This window comes from Protobothrops mucrosquamatus, unplaced genomic scaffold (genome assembly GCF_001527695.2).
Source record: "Protobothrops mucrosquamatus isolate PMUCROS unplaced genomic scaffold, P.Mucros_1.0 scaffold344, whole genome shotgun sequence".
In the NCBI taxonomy this organism is placed as follows: Eukaryota; Metazoa; Chordata; class Lepidosauria; order Squamata; family Viperidae; genus Protobothrops; species Protobothrops mucrosquamatus.
Genome location: NW_015386681.1, coordinates 693097 through 713723, shown reverse-complemented (window position 1 = coordinate 713723; position 20627 = coordinate 693097). Strand labels below are relative to the sequence as shown.

The 20627-nt window shown below is 48.1% G+C and overlaps 2 protein-coding genes across 2 annotated transcripts in view; both read right to left on the bottom strand.

Annotated features, from left to right (window-relative positions):
* Positions 1-4171: 4171 nt before the first annotated feature.
* Positions 4172-9886, bottom strand: LOC107287016 (sialidase-3-like). The gene is made up of 2 exons (XM_015815466.2): positions 9681-9886; positions 4172-5579 (listed from the first exon to the last, which is right to left on the bottom strand). The coding sequence occupies exons 1-2, from the start codon at positions 9882-9884 to the stop codon at positions 4494-4496; spliced, it is 1290 nt and encodes a 429-aa protein (XP_015670952.1). The 5' UTR covers positions 9885-9886; the 3' UTR covers positions 4172-4493.
* Positions 9887-17627: 7741 nt separating this feature from the next.
* ARRB1 (arrestin beta 1) overlaps positions 17628-20627 on the bottom strand; it is a 72905-nt gene continuing 69905 nt past the window's right edge. Inside the window, exon 16 of the mRNA XM_015815483.1 lies at positions 17628-17736. Coding sequence (XP_015670969.1) covers positions 17628-17736 — 109 coding nt within the window. The remainder of the gene's footprint in view (positions 17737-20627) is intronic.

Below are 20627 nucleotides of genomic sequence, written 5' to 3'. Positions count from 1 at the left end.
ATGCTGACTGGGGAATTCTGGGAGTTGAAGTCCATCCACGCTGACAGGAATTTTAGGTGAAGTCCATCCATGCTGACTGGGGAATTCTGGGAGTTGAAGTCCATCCACGCTGACAGGAATTTTAGGTGAAGTCCATCCATGCTGACTGGGGAATTCTGGGAGTTGAAGTCCATCCACGCTGACAGGAATTTTAGGTGAAATCCATCCATGCTGACTGGGGAATTCTGGGAGTTGAAGTCCACAAGTCATACAAGGGCCAAGTTTGAAGACCCCTGGCTTAAACGCTCCCCTTTGACCACAAACATTGTATATATTTAGGAATATACGGAGGAATTTAAATACAGGGAGTCCTTGATTTATGACCACAATTGAGTCTAATGTTTCTGTTGCTAAGTGAGACAGTGAAGTCAATCTTACTATTTATGTGAAATAGATAATCGGAAAACTGCCCCAAACCAAAATGAGTCTTTGGCATGCTTAAATAATTTCGCAGTCACTCCAATTAACATTACAAATATTTTTACTTTTATTTATAAAGGAAATATGTCTTAATTGGCGGCATCAACTCAATTATAATCTCATATATAACTTCATCATTTAATAGGGCTGGAGGTTGTAAATGGAGACGAACTTTTTTAAAAAATCTTTGGCAGGAGTGCGATGAAATAATCAGAATTTTGGCTTAAAAGACATATTTTACATCACTAAATTCGAGGTTCGGATCTCTCCAAAATTAAAGTAGCTGTCTGTATTTGAGCTAAAGATAAGACAATCCTTATTGTTTACTTTTTTCTGTGAACACACTGGCACACAGTAAAAAATGAGATTTTTGATGCCCGGTCTCAAAATATAAAATATATATACATCCATACACATACACGCACACATACACACACATATATGCGCTATACACACACAAACACACACACACACATATATTAATCACTGTCCATCTTAAATACATAACGGAAGGAGGAAGCTTGAAAGTTCACAAGGTTAATATTGTATGGAACTAAACTGTGACTGAATCTGGATGCTCTGCTTCGGGTACCACGGAGCCGTGAAGAGGATGTGTAGTGTTCCACACAATCTTGTGGACCCTGCTCAAGTGTCACTTATGTGCCATGTCCTGGATAAAAGGAACTGAACGTCCAATATTTTTTTCTGCTGTCCTCACCACTCTCTGCACCGCCTTCCTGTCTGAAGCAGGGATGCCTCCAAACCAGACTGTGATGCCGTATGACAGGATGCCCTCGATCGTCCCTCTGTAGCAGTGGTTCTCAACCTGTGGGTCGGGACCCCATTTGGGGTCGATCGACCATTTCATGGGGGTCGCCAAGCAAGGCTGTCCGCCATTTTTTTGTCCGCCATTTTTTTCCCCCTTTTCCGGCGGGTGCCTTACCTCCCTTGGGCTGGGCCAGCTGGTGGTCGGCCTGCTCCGTCTCTGCCGCTGGCCAGCTACGCCTCAGCCGGCGCAGGGGGCGGAACCACGCATGCACGGCGCTCCCGGGCAGGGAAAGTCCTCGACTTACGACCGGTTGGGTAGTCCTCGACTTACGACCGGTTTAGTCCTCGACTTACGACCGGTTTAGTCCTCGACTTACGACTGGTTTAGTCCTCGACTTACGACTGGTTGGGGTCGCGGCATTAAAAAGGTTGAGAACCACTGCTCTGTAGAAAGTGGTCAGGATAGGGGAAGGAAGATGTACTTTTCTCATGCAACACAGAAAATGCAGGCGCGGTTGTGCCCGCTTCACCAGCGTCTCGCTGGCCTACTTGTTAGCTGCACCCCCAGAAACGTGATGCTGCTAACCACCTCCACAGTTGAATTGTCAATACACAGAGGTGTGTGGCTGTCCCTGCCTTTTCTGAAATTGACAATGATCTTTTTTGTGTTTCCTACAGGCTGTTTTTATTACACCAGTTCATCAAACCCTCTATCTCCTTCTGATAAATCACCCTCTTTGCCATCCTGAATAAGGCCCAACTACGGTTGTGTCATCCGCGTATTTCACAATATGGTTGGTGGCAAACCTTGTACAACGGTCATGAGTCAACAGAGTGAACAACAGCGGACTTCTGAGACAGCCCGTGCTCAAGAACATGGTGTTCGAAATATTAACCCCACCTCGCACGCCCTGGGGCCTATCCGTGAGAAAATCAAGGATCCAGTTGCACAAAGGAGTACTGAAGCCTAAACGGACCAGTTTTATCAACTTAATGCTGAGGACTGATTGTATTAAATGCTGAACTGAAGTTGACAAACGGCATTCACACACGAGTGTTCCTTTCCTCTAAGTGCGCCAAGCTCAGACGGAAAACAGAAAGAATAGCATTCTCTGTCGAGCGATTTGGATGGTAAGCTAACTGAAGCGAGTCAAATGCTGGACGGAGGCTGGATACAATAAGGTCCTTTATCAGCCACTCAAACTATTTTATCATGATCGACGTAAGTGCAAGCGGAGGATAATAATTAAACCCGTGATTGTAGACTTTTTTTGGCACTGGCAAAATAATGGCCGTCTTAAAAAGGCCAGATCCTGAAGTTGAAACTCAAGTACTTTGGCCACCTAATGAGAAGGAAGGACTCACTGGAGAAGGGCCTAATGCTGGATGGAGTCCCTGAAGCAGGAGGCGTGAACTTAAATGGACTCCAGAAGATGGTAGAGGACAGGAAGGCCTGGAGGAACGTTGTCCAGGGGGTCGCGATGGGTCGGACACGACTTCGCAATTAACAACAACAACAAAAACACGATGGAACCACTGCCTGCTGCAATGAAAGATTGAAAATATCCGTTTGCACACTCATTTGCACACTAAAAACACACCCGAGGGATATTCTCCGGGCCTGCTGCTTTTACCAATGTTCACACCAGAGTCCCTCAATCTTTCCAGCTTTGTGGACTGGCAGGGTGGGTGAGGGGACAGTTGTGTACAAGTGGTGGGTAAGCACGCGCATGCAGCTTCATTTCCACAAGTGGTGGGCAAATGGACCACGTGTGCCCAAGCTTGTCAGCTTCTTGCACAAGTAGGGACGCGTGTGTGGGTGCTTGCCCGCCACTTCTGCGGCCCGGTTCCAAACGGCGTCAGTTGGTCACTTCCCTGTGGCAAAAGCTGCCATTACCCTCTGCCTCCATCGCCCAAAACGCTGGACACAGCGTCGACTCCACTTCCCTCTCTCCCTGCAGGCACTTTCAGAGATTCCAGCCGATGTCAGACCCTATGCATAACCCACAACATTTGTGCTGCTGGCACTTTCAATCGAAGCGATCCGAAGCAAGGCAGACTGTCCAGAATAGCTTCATCAACAGAGGAACTATTGACAAATAACTCCAAATCCAATATGGACTGGCGGGTCATAAACCAGTTTAGTATTACAATTCCGCTTTCTTGTGGCAGTTCCCCTAGAATGCCTCAAGCCGGATGTCAATTTCACCTCCAAAATCTCAACACCCTTGAGAACTAAAGCCGCCACAGTCAAGCAAGGCACCGCCATTTTGGAAGTGGAATGGGGATAACATTTAAATGGAAAATGGCAGGATGACATTTCGTGTATACCGACAGTCCTTGACTTACAACTCTAATAGGCAATTATGGACAGAAGATGGGATGGTTAAGTGGGTCGTCATGTCACCCTGACCGATTTTATGACGTATGCGGCGGTCCTTAAGCGAACTTCATGATTGTAAAGCAAACGCTCCAGTCATGATGCAAATCTACGAGGCGTTTCTGGCCAGAAAGCAGAACTAAATTATGCTTTTATAATCCACATAGTACATTTATATACTACTAGCTGTACCCGGCCACGTGTTGCTGTGGCTCAGTCTGGTAAAAGTGTGTGTTGCTTTTACGTCGAACAGATGGCGCTGTTTTTCAAAAAAATCATGTTTTTACCTGTCACAGGTGTGACATCTATATAATATAGGTATATATAAACACGCGCGTATTCGAATGCAACGTTGTGTCAAAATTTCAAAGCAATCGGTGAAGAACTTTCGGAGATTTAAGATTTTGAACAAACGAACATTTACATTTTTATTTATATAGATAATCCATAATCCACATAGTACATTTAGTTGATTTCCCCTTTTCCCCAAAATGTCTTCTTTGCAAACCTTGAAATAATACAGTTCTTATTATTTTGATAAATAACAGTTACATATAGGAATTCCCCCAATTATTCCTAGAAATAATGATCACATCAATATAATGTTTCTTTTCTATCGAGTCGTTTTGGTTTAAGTTCTTTTTACAAATAAGGCAAAGTAGCAGATTCCAATGAGAACAGGAACTTTTGGGGTTCCCAAATTCCAAACAGCAGACAGGTATCCAATTGTGGTAAGTTAATCTTTCTCAAAGCTTTATTTCCTCTGTGTAAGCAAGAGCCGCCATTTTAGGGTGGGGTGATGGAGTTCCCTCTCTCCTCAGAAGGGGATAGATTTTCAAAATGCTTTTAACAGGGAAAGTACTTGGAGTAGAGAGAAAGTAAAATCTCACCCAGTTTTCCACGATTCTTTCAAGTGCTTGGTAGTAAGTTTGGCCTCGGCTGTCGGCGGCTTAACGGGGAACACGTTCTTCATGAGCTCCTCCTGAGTGAAGATGGAGAAGGCGATCTCCTCGTATTCCTTGGACTCTCCACGCTCAAATATGCAAGCGAACGTGGGCGATTCCCCATCGTCACACACAGCCAGATCCGAGTAGCCACTGGGTCCTTTATGGAGGATCCAAGGGGACAGCCAGCTGCTCTGCTCCATCGGAGAAGGATTCAGGTAGATCCCCAGATCCTTTCGCTTCTTCCTGCTGGTGGGATGGCAGAACATCAACCACGTGTGGTTGGAACGCCCGGGTGAAGCAGAAGATGGAGACGCGTCCATCGGAGATCTTGACCCACCTGGGTCCTCCTTTTGGCCCCGATCTGAGGGAAAGAAACTCACGACGCTTCCTTGACACCCAAGGGGCTGTTCGCTCAGTTGCGTGCAGAGGGCATAATCCGTGAAGCGGTGTCCATCATCCATGCAGTAGGCCACAGCTCGAAATTTGTGCAAACTTCGGGCATTACAATATAACACCTTCCTGTTGTCCTGGCAGGTCACCTCGGCCACCTGGCACTCGGTGGTCTTCAGGGATTTGTTGAGCTCGCTCCGACGCCACGTCTGCCCACCGTCGCTGCTGTAGAAACTGAAGCAATGGGGCTTGACCCACCACGGGAAGGACAAGCCAAACCACGACTTGTAGACGCAGTAGGCGTAGGCTGGGATCACCAGGTCTCCCGAACTCCGCTGCACCCCGTGGCCTGGTCCCACCGCGAAGGTAGCCCACTGGCTCGCCTCAGCGTCACCCATCAGCTCCTCGGTCAGATCGGTCATCGTGCTCCAGTTGCGGCTACCATCGTGACTGGTGATGTAGCCCAGTCGGACGGCGTTTCTCCGCCCCCAAAGCTGACGTTGTTCCGAAACATCGGCCTTCACGCAGATGAAGAAGAGGAATATCACGCCGTTGTTCTTGTCGTAAACCGGGCAGGGGTTCATGGTGCGATGGTTGGGCATTCCAGCTGTCTTCAACCGCACGGGATGGTCCCACTAGGAGACGGAGGGTCAAAATAAGTCTGAATTAAGGACTGGGCGTGTCTTGTTTGATGGAGAGAAGGACCGGGGGTGACATGATAGCAGAGTTCCAATATTTGAGGGGCTGCCCTCAAAGAAAAGAGGGTCCACCTCTTCTCCAAAGCGCCTGAAGGCAGGTCAAGAAGCAACGGATGGAAGCTGACCAAGGAGAGAAGCAACCTGGAATTAAGGAGAAACTTCCTGACAGTGAGGACAATTAACCAGTGGAATGGCTTGCCACCAGAAGTTGCGGGTGCTTCATCGCTGGAGGCTTTTGAGAAGAGACTGGACAGCCATTTGTCAGAAATGGGAGCATTTCCTGCTTGAGCAGGGGCAAAACTCATATAATGTCTTGATTTAGCAATGGAAATTTTGGGCTCAGTTTTCGTCATAAGCTGAGGACTCCCTTAGACTGTCTATCACCACGAGTGATGCTTCCTCGCTATACTATAGATCAGGAAGATGGCTGAGGAATTCTGGGAGTTGAAGTCCACAAGTCTTAAAGTGGCCATGATTGAGGACCCCTGCTCTAAATGAATTAAATCCCAGTCTAATCTTGCTTTCTCCTGAGGGCGGCCTCCAAATACATCCAAACCCACAACTCCTGAACATCATGGGCAATTCTGGCTGGGAATTATGGGAGTTATCATCACCACACCTCTGAAGGAGATCTTGGGCCGAACCTTATGCTTGGGATTGGTGTAGGCCCTGTTTACCTTGGCCATTTCCAGGCGTGGGGACTTCAACTCCCAGAATTCTCCTCAATGTCCACAGTGGCTGAGGAATTCTGGGAGTTGAAGTCCACAAGTCATCAAAGGGCCAAGTTGGAAGGCCCCTGGACTTCAACTCCCAGAATTCCTCAGCTAGGCACGCTGGCTGAGGAATTCTGGGAGTTGAAGTCCACAAGTCATCAAAGGGCCAAGTTGGAAGACCCCCTGGACTTCAACTCCCAGAATTCCTCAGCTAGGCACGCTGGCTGAGGAATTCTGGGAGTTGAAGTCCACGAGTCTTAAAGTTGCCAAGGTTGAAGACTCCTGCTGTAGATAATCTTGTTGGGTTTTGCTGCTAGCGAAGTGCTAGAAAAAGGTTATATTTTTAATTTTGGAGGCTAACTAGCTCGCTGGGAATGCGCGTGCCGTTTATTTTTGGCTGAACTTGAAACACAACTCCACTTACACACCCTTTCCCCAACACCCAACACCGATGGAGTGTTTGTGTCCTGCACACTCAGCTCAAGGGGATGGTGACGATCCACTGATTTGGGGACATGAAAAAGTTATGCTGGTGCTGTGGGAATTCAGTTCTGGACAACGGGGAACCGAAAACGCAACTGCAATTCACTTAAGGGCTTTTGATTCTTGCCTAATTTAGAATAGAATAGAGCTGGAAGGGACCTTGGAGGTCTTCTAGTCCAGCCCCCTGCTTAAGCAGGAGAACCTATACCATCTCAGACAAGTGACTGTCTGGCCTCTTCTTGAAAATCTCCAGTGATGGACTGCCCACGATTTCTGGTGGCAAGCTGTTCCACTGGTTAATTGTCCTCACTGTCAGGAAATTTCTCCTTAATTCCAGGTTTAGAATAGAATAGAATAGAATAGAATAGAATAGAATAGAATAGAATAGAATAGAGCTGGAAGGGACCTTGGAGGTCTTCTAGTCCAGCCCCCTGCTCAAGCAGGAGAACCTCTACCATCTCAGACAGGTGAATGTCTAGTCTCTTTTTAAAAATCTCCAGTGATGGAGCACCCACAACTTCTGGTGGCAAGCTGTTCCACTGGTTAATTGTCCTCACTGTTAGGAACTTTCTCCTTAATTCCAAGTTGCTTCTCTCTTTGATCAGTTTCCAACCCTTGTTTCTCGTCCTTCCTTCTGGTGCTTTGGTGAACAACCTGGCCCCCTCTTCTTTGTGGCAGCCCCTCAAATACTGCAATACTGCTATCATGTCTCCCCTATTTCTTCTTTCCTTTAGACTAGCCAAACCCAAGTCCTGCAGCCATTTTGGGGGAGGGGGAGGGGAAAGGCCAATCAATCAATTCCAACTTCGTATGATCCAGGCCTTGGATCATCTTAGTTGCTCTAAGACAGGGCGGCTAATAATAATAATAACTATTTCTCAGCCCACCACACAGGTTTGTAGTTGTCGTTGTCAGGAAAATAGCAGAAGGAAGGTGTGTTAGGCATCTTTTCCACCTTGAATTATTTGTAAAAATAGCAGAGGCAGGATAAAAATAAATATCCTGTTTTGTGGAAGTCTCTCTGCCAGAACTGCCCTGAAACCTCTAATCTAATTATTATTATTATTATTATTATTATTATTATTATTATTATTATTATTATTAACAATAATAATAATAAAGTTGGAAGGGACCTTGGAGGTCATCTAGTCCAACCCTCTGCTCAGGCAGGAAACCCTATTCCATTTCAGACAAATGGCTGTCGAGTCTCTTCTTAAAAACTTCCAGTGTTGGAGCATTCACCGCTTCTGGAGGCAGGTGGTTCCACTGGTTAATTGTTCTAACTGACAGGAAGTTTCTCCTTAGTTCTAGGTTGCTTCTCTCCTTGGTCGGTTTCCATCCGTTGCTTCTTGTCCTGCCTTCAGGCGCCTTGGAGAAGAGCTTGACTCCCTCTTCTTTGGGGCTGCCCCTGAGATATTGGAAGGCTGCTATCATGTCCCCCCTGGTCCTTCTCTTCATTAAACTACACCAGAGGTAGGCAACCTTGGCTCTTTTATGACTGGTGGACTTCAACTCCCAGAATTCCTGAGCCAGCCATGCTGAGGGGAAAGGGAGATGTTTCCAAGCTGAGCCATGCTGGCTCAGGAATTCTGGGAGTTGAAGTCCACCAGTCATGAAGGGGCCATAGTTCCCCGTGCTGGCTGAGGAATTCTGGGAGTTGAAGTCCCCGAGTCATGAGGGGCCATAGTTCCCCCATGCTGGCTGAGGAATTCTGGGAGTTGAAGTCCCCGAGTCATGAAGGGGCCATAGTTCCCCGTGCTGGCTGAGGAATTCTGGGAGTTGAAGTCCCCGAGTCATGAGGGGCCATAGTTCCCCCATGCTGGCTGAGGAATTCTGGGAGTTGAAGTCCCCGAGTCATGAGGGGCCATAGTTCCCCCATGCTGGCTGAGGAATTCTGGGAGTTGAAGTCCCCGAGTCATGAAGGGGCCATAGTTCCCCGTGCTGGCTGAGGAATTCTGGGAGTTGAAGTCCACCAGTCATGAAGGGGCCAAGGTTGCCTACCCCTGAACTAGACATACCCAATTCCAGCAACCATTAGAATGCAAAGAAAAACAAAAAGAGAGCATACATTTTGTAAATCCTGCCCATCCACAGAAGGGAGAAATACAGATTTAGCTAACAGCTAACAATCTTTTTTTTCTTCTCTTTTTTAAAATAGAATTGTGAAACCATCCAAGTGACCCTGGAAAAAGGACTGACAGTCCTTGGCTTACAACCACCATTAAAGCCAGAACGTGCGTCACTAAGTGAGGCAGTTGTGAAGCGAATCGTGCCCAATTTCGCAACTTCTTTTGCTACAGTCATTAAGCGAATCCCACGTTGTTAAGCAAATCTGGATTCCCCCATTGACTGGGAAGCTGACCGGGAAGATTACAGACACTGTATAGATAGTCCTCGACTTATAACAATTCGCTTCATGGCCGTTCAAAGTTACGACGGCGCTGAAAAAAGCGATTTACGGCCGTCTTTCGCGCTTACAACTGTTGCGGCATTCCCCAGGGTCACGTAATCCAAATTCAGACGCTGGGCAATCTGGTTCATATTTATGATGGTCGCAGCGTCCCGGTGTGTGTGTGTGTATGTGTGTGACGTGATCTCCTTTTGCGACCTTCCGACAAGCACAGTCAACGGGTGACCCGGATTCACTTAATGGCCGTCTTACTAACTGAGCCACGGCGATGATTCACTTAACAGCAAGAAAGGTCCTAAAATGGCGCAGAAGCCCCCTGAACAAGCGCTTCGCTCAGCGAGAGAAATCTTGGGCTCGACTGTGGTTGTAAACCGAGGACTTACCTGGGGACAGATCTGGAGGATTGGGGCTACTTTGGGGCTGCAGGATTACCTTAACGCAGACGCCCTCTCTGTATCCGCGTTTCAGCATCAGGAACCTGGCGTCCTCGTCCCGGGGCGAGGAGCGTTTCTCCACAAAGGCCAGGAAGAGGGAATCCGAAGGCTGGTAGAGCAGAGCTGGGATGCGGTAAGTGGCCCCATACTTTGCCCGGGAGAAAAGGGTCATCGGCACAAGGCCCCGCGGCTCCTTAGCCATCTCCTCTGAAGACGGGAGAATTCCCAGAGGAAGGAAAAAAAGAAGAGAAGAGGAAAAAAAAACACTCATAAGTGCGAGGATTGGAGATATGTCTCTTTTTTCTTGCTGTTGCAACTACGAGCGGTCGCTAAATGCACGGCTGCAAGCCGAGGGCCAGTTGTGACCCACTTACAGGTGGTGGTCAGGCACGGCTAGCTGGTTTAGTTTAGTGAGAATAGAATAAAATAGAATGGAATGAATGGAACAGAACAGAACAGAATAGAAAATAGAAAAATAGGATAGAGAGCTGGACTTTGTAGGAACAACTTCCAGCAAAATTCTAAGGGGGAAGTAGCAGAAAAGAGATCTCCAAACCTAAGCCCTGAATATCTTGCACTGGTAGATTGGGAGTCCTAGGTGTCACAACCTCTGATGGCGTCCGGAAAAGACGGCAAGTCTGCGGGGCAAGTCTCCACCCCCCAGTGAATGGCAAGCCCCGCTCACTATGTGCAATTTAAGAAAATTTAATAGCCTAGTTTGCATACTGGCTAACCTCAATTGGACATCACTAACCTGGGTGAACTGAACTAAGAGCTAAGGCAGGAAACAACCCTTGAAAATGGGTCGTCAGTGGTTATGTACTGATGAAGACCAGGGCTGTGACAAATTTTGAGGCATGTGCTTCAAAACCTGACTGGAAGCTCAAAGTGACATCCGACATTTAAAAAGAATTGGCACAGAATATTGGACACTATAAATTTCTTTTCCATCTAACAGAATTTTTGCTCTGGTGTTAGACCTTCATGGTTGAACTCTATTAGTGCCTCCCCCCCTTTTTTTTTTTTGCATTAACGGTTTAAAGCTTGTTTACCAAGTCTCCCTGGTAGATCAATCTTAACCCTTGTGCCAGTAGAAGTGTGTCACCCACACTATTGTGGCACAAAGGGGGGATTTGTGGGAAGTCAGACCCCCCCCCAGAGAAGGAAATTAATATTTCCTTCTCTGGGGGGGGGGGTCTGACTTCCCACAAGAAAAACATGCCCAGTTTTTCTTAATAGCCCCAAGTCTCCTTCCCCCAAGCAGAAACCAGCTCTGTAGAAATGCAGATGTAATAATCCATTCAGCAAGGTTGGAGGCCTCCAGCTAGAAGCTTAGGAAGACAAAGACACCTAAAATCTACACACCCCACCCAAATTCTAAGACAGGACATAATAGGATTGACCCACAGATACCAGAAAGGCACACTCAGACTCAGGTCAAAGTTCATGCCACAGGAACAACTCCAAACAAAAGGCTCCAGAGGGTATAAACACCCACTCCTCACATGTGCTCAGCCTCTTTTTCTCTCTCTCTCTTCTTCCAGAGCCATCTTCCTGTCTGGCTCTCCTCTTCAATAAACTGCAACCTTCTTTCTAAAGCAGTCGCCTTGTTTGTTTATTCCCGGCTTGGACTGAACCACGACGAAGACTTTTCCTTCAACATCTCCTTGATCAGTTTCCATCTGTCGCTTCTTGTCCTGCCTTCTGGTGCTCTGAAGAACATGGCCAACTTTGGGAAAGATCTATTTTAAACTTTTAAATTCTCTTTTCTCTCCCGCCCCTCCTCCTCTTTTGCAGTCCAGCAAACGCTCCGGCAATTATTGGCTGATCTTGCCAAACTTTGGACCCCTTTTATCTCTCCCTCTCCCCACCCCCCCAAACCCAGCTCATCTTGCGTAGTTTGGGCTTCTCCTATTATGGGAACTTTTCCTGCGACAATCCCATGACCCCGGGGGACACTGCATCGGTTGTGTGTGCGAAAGACGGTCCTAAGTCCCTTTTTTTTTTCCAGTGCCGTTGCAACTTGGAACGGTCACTAAACGGGCCGTTGTAAGTCGGGAACTCCCCGTAGGTCCTTCTTGAAATGCAAATATTGCAGTTTGGGCTTCTCCTATTATGGGAACTTTTCCTGCGACAATCCCACGACCCCGGGGGACGCTGCATCGGTTGTGTGTGCGAAAGACGGTCCTAAGTCCCTTTTTTTTTTCCAGCGCCGTTGCAACGTGGAACGGTCAGTAAACGGGCCGTTGTAAGTCGGGAACTCCCCGTAGGTCCTTCTTGAAATGCAAATATTGCAGGATTAAAAAAAGGGCGCAGGGAGGACCAGAAAGGGGGGGGATCGCTGGGTGGTGCCCACTCCGCCCCCCCCAGCACCCCTTTTGCTTGCCACTCACCGCCCGGAGGAGCCCTCGGGGCTCAAGGCGACCCTCGCAGCCGGGTGAGCGGGGGGGGGGGGATTCCCGGGGCGGGGGTCTTGCAGGCAGGAAAAGCCGAAGGGGGCGGAATTGCACCGCCGCAAGTCGCAGAGGCGGATCTTGCCGGCCAAGGAAGCGGGGGAGCCGCGGACCCGGACGGGGAGTCAACTGCGGAGGGTCCAGACGAGACGGGGGCGTTGCAAAAGCTGCCCGGAAGCTGGCGAGGCATCGGAGTGGCTCGCGGGCGCCCCCGCCACGGAGCCGCCCGCGTTGCGGCCGTCGGGTTGGAGAAGGACGAGCCCTGCCCGGGAGCGCCGGCCCCGTGGCCACGCCCACTTAACCCTTTGCCTCCCTTCGCTGCCTCGGAAAAGAAGCGAAGCGCTTTCCGCCCTGATTGGACGCGGGGAATCCTCGACGTACGACCGCCGCTGAGCCCAACGTTTCTGTGGCTCAGGGAGACGATGGATAAGTGGGTTTTGCCCCGTTTCACCACCTCTCTTGCTATATAGGTGTAGGTTCCCCTGCTTGAGCAGGGGGGCTGGACTAGAAGACCTCTAAGGAACCCTTCCAGCTCTCTATCCTATTTTCTATTCTATTCCATTCCATATTTTCTATTCTATTCTATTCTATTCTATTCTATTCTATTCTATTCTATTCCATTCTATATTCTATTCTATATTTTATTTTATTCCATTCCATTCTATATTCTATTCTGTATTCTATTCCATTCCATTCCATTTTATTTTATTTTATATTCTATTCTATTCTATTCCATTCCATTCCATATGGTTATAAAATGGGGCAAAACACAGGGCTGTGTTTATATTATTTTATTTTATTCCATTCTATTCCATTCCATTCCATTTTATTTTATTCTCTATTCTATTCTATTCTATTTATTCTCTATTCCATTTTATTTTATTTAAAAAAATTATTTTATTTTATTCTTTATTCTTTATTCTTTATTCTTTATTCTATTCTATTCTATTCTATTCTATTCTATTCTATTCTATTCTGTTCTGTTCTATCCAATTCCATTCCATTCCATTCCATATGGTCATAAAATGGGGCAAAACTCATTTAACGGCTGTCTCGTTTAGCAGCTGGCTCAGTTGTGGCTGTAAGCTGAGGATGGCCTGAGTTTAAACCCCTTGTCACAAGTGTGCCCATACAAGTAGAAGAGAATAACAAGAGTCGGAAGGGAGCTTTGAGGTCATCTAGTCCAACCCCCTGCCCAAGTAGGAGATCCTACACCGTTTTTGACAGAGGTACCATCCAGTCTGTTGAACTCGTTCCAGAATCCCTGCGTGCAAGTGTGTCAAAGAATGTGTGAAGCCTCGTGTCGGAGGAACCGGGAAGGGCTTTCGTGTAGCATTCGTGCGGTTTCCTGCACAAAAAAACTGGGTGTGGGATGTCCGTACGGCCCTGCCTCAGTTTCCCAGTTGTCCTCTCCTGGTTCCCGCCTCCTTCCGTGGCTGGCTGGGGAATTCTGGGAGTTGAAGTCCACTCACCTTCAAGCTGCTAAGGTTGAAACCGTCTGAATAGAATAGGATAGAGCTGGAAGGGACCTGGGAAGGTCTTCTAGTCCAGCCCCCCCCTGCTCAAGCAGGAGAACCTATACCATCTGAGATAAATGGCTGTCCAGCCTCTTCTTAAAAACCTCCAATGATGGAGCTCCTACAACGTCTGGTGGCAAGGAGTTCCACTGGTTAATTGTCCTCACTGTCAGGAAGTTTCTCCTTAATTCCAGATTGCTTCTCTCTTTGGCCAGTTTCCAACCCTTGTTTCTCGTCCTGCCCTCTGGTGCTTTGGAGAATAATTTGACCCCCTAACTGAGCCCAACTTGCTAAACAAAGAAAAAACAAACCAAGATTGAAGCTAACTAGGTTTAGCACGGTGTGCAGAAACCGCCTTTAGAACCGGCTGGAGAAAGCGTGTTGTGTGACGCGACCGAGTGTGTGTGACGACTTCCACAACCCCCCTCCCTCTCCATTCTGCACACTCATCCAGGCTGGTCCCAGAGCCGGCCGGTCCCTCCCGCCCACCGAGGGGAGCAAGGACACCGGGCGCCAGTCAAGAGAAGCGGAAACGTCGCTCGGATTAATAAACTAGAATAATTTATTTGACAAAAACCACACAAACCGTCACAGGAAAGGAACAGAAGCCAAGCCGAGGACAGGGTGAAAGGGTCGCAGGCGGTTGGGTTCGCTGGAGGGAGTGCCGGGCTGGCTATACAGGTAGTCCTCGACTTACGATGGTTCATTTAGTGACCGTTCAAAGTTACAATGTGCGCTGAAAAAAAGGGATTCCGGACCGCTTTTCCCACTGAACGACGGTTGCAGCATCCCCACCAAAATTCAGAGGCTTGGCAACTGGCATGTACTTAGGACAGTTGCAGCGTCCCGGGGTCACGCGATCCGCTTTTGCGACCTTCGGACAAGCAAACTGAATGGGGAATGCAGGTTCGCTTAACGACCGTGTCACTAACTGAATCAAGGCAATGATTCACTTAACAAGAGTGAGAAAAAAAAGTCGTCAAAGGGGCAAACTCATTTAACCAATGTTTCATTTAGCAACATTAAATGTTGGGCTCCGTTGTGGCCGTAAGGCGAGGACTCTCTGTATTGGATCCCTATTTGACTCCACGATCGGCCTGGGGAGGGTGGGTGGGGGGTCAGTGGGGAGCCCCCAAAGTCTCCCCGGCGTGGAAGAGCACAGATCAACGAGCCCAGAGCCACACACCAGACGGGCCAAAGAAAGGCAAACACAGGTAAGTCCTCGGCTTACAACCATAATGGATCCCAATGTTTCCGTTGCTAAGTGAGACATTTAAGTGTATTTTGCCCCCTTTTACGACCTTCCTTACCACAGTTGTTCAGTGAATCGCAGCAGCTGTTAAGTGAGTAACACGGTTGTTAAGTGAATATGGCTTCCTCAGTGGCTTTGCTCATCCGAAGGTCCCAAAAAGGGGATTCCGCGACCGTCACAAATGTGAGTCAATGGCCAAGCATCTAAATCTTGATCACGTGGCCATGGGGACGCTGCGACGGTTGTAAGTTATAGAGCAGGGGTCTTCCAACTTGGCCCTTTGATGACTTGTGGACTTCAACTCCCAGAATTCCTCAGCCAGCGTGCTCGGCTGAGGAATTCTGGGAGTTGAAGTCCAGGGGTCTTCCAACTTGGCCCTTTGATGACTTATGGACTTCAACTCCCAGAATTCCTCAGCCAGCGTGCTCGGCTGAGGAATTCTGGGAGTTGAAGTCCAGGGGTCTTCCAACTTGGCCCTTTGATGACTTGTGGACTTCAACTCCCAGAATTCCTCAGCCAGGCGTGCCTGGCTGTGGAATTCTGGGAGTTGAAGTCCACAAGTCATCAAAGGGCCAAGTTGGAAGACCCCTGTTATAGAGGGTGTAAATTATAGTTCTGAACAATTGTAAATAAGAAAAAATTCACAAGTCACTTCTTTTTCAGTGCTTCTATAACTTCTAGTGGACACTAAATGAATCGTTATAAAGCGAGGACCGCCTGTATTCTCATCAATCCTCATCCGTTTTGGGCAAACTACTCTGCCTCCACCAAAATCACCTTTTTTTTGACCTGTCTGGATGAAATTGAAAACAATTAGGTGAGATATTTGGAAGAGGTCCCTCTGCCCTGTCTAAGCGGGAAATGGAAGGATTTCCCTCGTTGTGATTGTGGTGTGGTTGTGCATGCTGTCAAAACATAAGTGTGTCATATGTCGCCCACCATGTGTGTTGTCTGATTCTCTAGAAGATCTGTAAGAAGCATTTGCCCGGAGAGATGAACTGGACGTCCAGTTATGAGACCACTAGTGTACAAAACTTTTGTACAAAATGATGTGAGTTGTGTATGTGTATATCTTGACTTCTCTTCTGGTCCTGTTCTCGTCATGTTTTAAAAAATAAATACAGGTAGTCCTCAACTTACAATACTTCACTTAGTGACCGTTCAAAGTCACAACAACAGTGAAAAAAGTGACTTACGACTGTTTTTCACACTTACGACCGGGGCACGACACATTCGGACGCTTGACAACCGACTCGTATTTATGACGGTTGTCGTGTCCTAGAGGCGTGTGTGTGTCAGGCGATCCCCTTTTGTGACCTTCTGACAAGCAAAGCACATGGGAAAAGCCAGATTCACTTAACAACTGTGTCACTCGCTTAATGACTTAAGAACCGTGGGAACAAAGGTCGTAAAATGGAGCAAAACATTAACTTAACGACCGTTTTGCTCAGAAACTGGAGTTTTGGGCAAAATTGGGGTCGTACGACACGTCGAGGGCTACCTGTACTACCAAGGAAATGCGGAATGGATGGGACGACCGGAAGTGTGCAGTCACGACACCCTGGTCACACAGGGGGAGACAGGTGTGGTATCACAACTCACTGGGGAGCTGAGTGTCGACACTGGCCCGAAGGGGAGGAGGGCAATTTTTGAAGAGCTGAGAAAGGGAGTGAGAAACTTGGCTGGGGTGTTTGTGCTTCGTTGTGTCCTGGCTTTTGCAAAGAGGTGTGTGTGTGTGTATGTGTATGTGTATGTGTATGTGTGTGTGTGTGGCATGAACTTGCCAGCTAGGGAGTTGGGTCTGCCAGAGAAGAGATTGTGACCTGGTGTCACGTGGCCAGGAACGTGACACTCGGTAAGGGGAAGAGGGAGAATTTGAAATCGGAGGTCAGCTAGCCTACGGGATTAACAGCACTGGAGGAGCGTGGGAAAGCTTAAATCAAGTGTTCCTCCTCCTCCTCCTCTCCGCAAACTGCCCTCCCTTCTAGCATTGATGATGTTCCCTAGTTGGGTTATGAAACGTCTGCAAGAAAACCACCCAGCTCAGGGAGCACCAAGGACCCCACAGTCAGTCCTTCCTTCCTTCCTTCCTTCCTTCCTTCCTTCCTTCCTTCCTTCCTTCTAGCATTGATGATGTTCCCTAGTTGGGTCATGAAACGTCTGCAAGGAAACCACCCAGCTCAGAGAGCACCAAGGACCCCACAGTCAGTCCTTCCTTCCTTCCTTCCTTCCTTCCTTCCTTCCTTCCTTCCTTCCTTCCTTCCTTCCTTCCTTCCTTCCTTCCTTCCTCTTCCTTCTCCTCCTCCCTTCTAGCACTGATGATGTTCCCTAGTTGGGTCACAAAACATCTGCAAGAAAACCCACCCAGCTCAGAGAGCACCAAGGACCCTCGGAGTCATGATACCATCAGCCCCTCCCGAACACACACACACACACACACACACACACACACACACAGAGAGACACACACATGCAGGCCCACACATGCCCTAAGCGTGGCTGGACAACGCAGCTTCGTTCTTAGACCCCGCCCGCAGAATTCAGACCGGGCGGTGACCTCGAACCCAGGCCCGTGTGTTTGCAAGGGGACGGACCGCACCTCCTCGCGGGTCAACGTGTGAAAAAGAACGCAACTTCCCAAAACTTAATATAGAAAAAGAGGAGGGGGGAGTGCTGGGGGTGGGGGGGCTCCGGAGTGGAAAGGGAGAAGGGAGGTGGGCCGTTTATCTGTCGTTCAGCTGGGGGGAGTTTGTTCCGTCGGCCTCCTCTTCCTCGTCCTTCATGCATTTGAGTCTCTGGCGGGCGAAGTCTTCGAAGACGATGTCGTCGTCGCTGCGGGGAAAAAAAAGAGGACACAAGGAAATGGGTCAGGGGGCTGGAGAATTGTGGGCAGGGGGGAGAAGGAAACTCAGCTGGACATTCACCCTTCTTTCTTTCTTCCCCCCCCCCCCCCCCCGTTCAGTATTTTATTAATTTTTTTTATCACCACCAATCCGGAATATTTTATCAGCGGCGTATTGTCTGGGTTCCAGTGTTTTTAGTTCAGTGTTTCTCAACCTTGACCATTTTAAGGCATGTGGACTTCAACTCCCAGAATTCCACAGCCAGCAATGCTGGCTGTGGAATTCTGGGAGTTGAAGTCCACATGCCTTAAAATGGTCAAGGTTGAGAAACACTGGTGTAGTTTATTAGCACGTGTTAAACTCCTTTCTCTCTCTACCTCGTTTTTCTAGCCATTCCAAAACAGGGGTCCCCAACCTTGGCTCCTTTCAAGACTTGTGGACTTCAACTCCCAGAATTCCCCAGCCAGCAACTGAATTCTGGGAGTTGAAGTCCATCAGTCTTAAAAAGGATGGGAAACACTGCTCTAAACCAGGGGTCTTCAAACTTGACTTGTGGACTTCAACTCCCAGAATTCCTCAGCCAGCGTGCCTGGCTGAGGAATTCTGGGAGTTGAAGTCCACAAGTCCTCAAAGGGCCAAGTTGGAAGAGCCCTGGTGTAAAGGCCGACTAGAAAATCAGAATCACAGAATAACAGAGTGTGGAAGGGACCTTGGAGGTCTTCTAGTCCACCCCCTGCTCAAGCAGGAATCTCTACGCTATTCCAGACAAGGGGCTCTCCAGTCTCTTTAGAACAGGGGTCTTCCAACTTGGCCCTTTGGTGACTGGTGGACTTCAACTCCCAGAATTCCTCAGCCAGGCACGATGGCTGAGGAATTCTGGGAGTTGAAGTCCACAAGTCCTAAAAGGGCCAAGTTGGAAGATCCCTGATTTAGAGCAGTGTTTCCCATCCTTTTTAAGACTGATGGACTTCGACTCCCAGAATTCAATTGCTGGCTGGGGAATTCTGGGAGTTGAAGTCCACAAGTCCTCAAAGGGCCAAGTTTGAAGACCCCTGGTGTAAACTATTCTGAATCTTCTTTCTCTTCCATTTTCAGTGTCAGTCTGTCCATTTCTGCACAGTCTAAAATTTTCTTAATTAATCTCTTCCTCCGCTGGAAATTCTTCCTCTTTCCAACACTGAGCAAATAAATACAATTCTCGCTGCAGTTAACACACGCAACAATAAATACACATATTCCTTCTCCTAATTTCCTACAATTATACCTAACAAAAATAATTCTGGCTTAAAATCTGTGTGTCTTTTTAATCATTTTCTCTGACCGCCGCTCCCGTGGAACCGTTCTTGTGGTTCTCCTGGCTTCCCGGTGCGCACAGAGTAGGTAAAGAGTTGGGGCCGTGTAAAGGAAGAAGAAGAAGAAGAAGAAGAAGAAGAAGAAGAAGAAGAAGAAGAAGAAGAAGAAGAAGAAGAAGAAGAAGAAGAAGAAGAAGAAGAAGAAGAAGAAGAAGAAGAAGAAGAAGAAGAAGAATGGACATGAAGGCTGGGGAATCGAGGGTGAGCGGTTGAAGGGTTCAAGTCACAGATCTTGGAATGGAGACAGGGTCAGAATCAGAATCAGAGAATTGGAAGGGACCTTGTAGGTCATCTAGTCCAACCCCACCACCCACCCATGAGTCCACGAATCCACTGACTATCGGGTTGCAGGTAATCCTCAACATACGACCGCAAGTGAACCAGGATTTCCATTGCTAAGCAAAGGGGTCGTTTAGTGACTGGTGCCCAATTTTACAATCGTTACAGGTAGTCCTTGACTTAACGACCGCAATTGAGCTATAAGCGAGACATTCGTTAAGTGAGTTTGGCCCCGTTTTACGACTTTCCCCGCCACGTTTGTTAAACGAATCCCTGCAGTTGTGAAGTTGTTCAGTGTTAACATTGACTTTCCTTGTTAGCGGGTCGCAAAAGGGGATCACGTGACACCCCCCTCCCCGGGACACGGCGACCGTCATACATGTGAGTCAGTTGCCGAGCGTCCAAATGTAGATCACGTGACGGTGGGGGATGCTGTAACGGTGGCAAGTGTGAAAAATGGTCCTTTTTGCTGTGCTGTTGTAATTTGGAACAGTCAGTGATAAGTCAAGGACTATCTATTAACCACTGCAGTTGTTAAGTGAATCACGTGGTCGTTAAACGGATCCGGCTTCCGCCACTGACTTGGTTTGTCGGAAGCCGGCTGGGAAAGTCACAAATGGGGATCACGCGATTCTAGGACACGGTGACCATCATAAATATATGCCGGTTGCCAAGCGTCCAAATTAGCTGATCCCGTGATCATGGAGGATGCTGTGACGGTCGTAAGAGTGAGGACTGGTTTTGAGCCACTATTTCCAGTGCTTTTTAAAGCTTCCAACGGTCGCTAAAATAATGGCTGTAAGTTGAGGACAACCTGTAGAACAGGGGTCCTCAACCTTGGCCACTTTAAGACTTGTGGACTTCAACTCCCAGAATTCCTCAGCCAGCGTGCCTAGCTGAGGAATTCTGGGAGTTGAAGTCCAGGGGTCTTGAAACTTGGCCCTTTGATGACTTGGGGACTTCAACTCCCAGAATTCCTCAGCCACTGTGGCCATTGAGGAGAATTCTGGGAGTTGAAGTCCACATGCCTGGGAATTGCTACGGTAAACAGGGCCTACACCAATCCCAAGCATATGGTTCGGCCTAAGATCTCCTTCAGAGGTGTGGTGATGATAACTCCCATAATTCCCAGCCAGAGCTGCCCACGATGTTCAGGAGTTGTGGGTTTGGATGTATTTGGAGGCCCCCCTCAGGAGAAAGCAAGATTAGATTGGGATTTAATTCATTTAGAGCAGGGGTCCTCAATCAT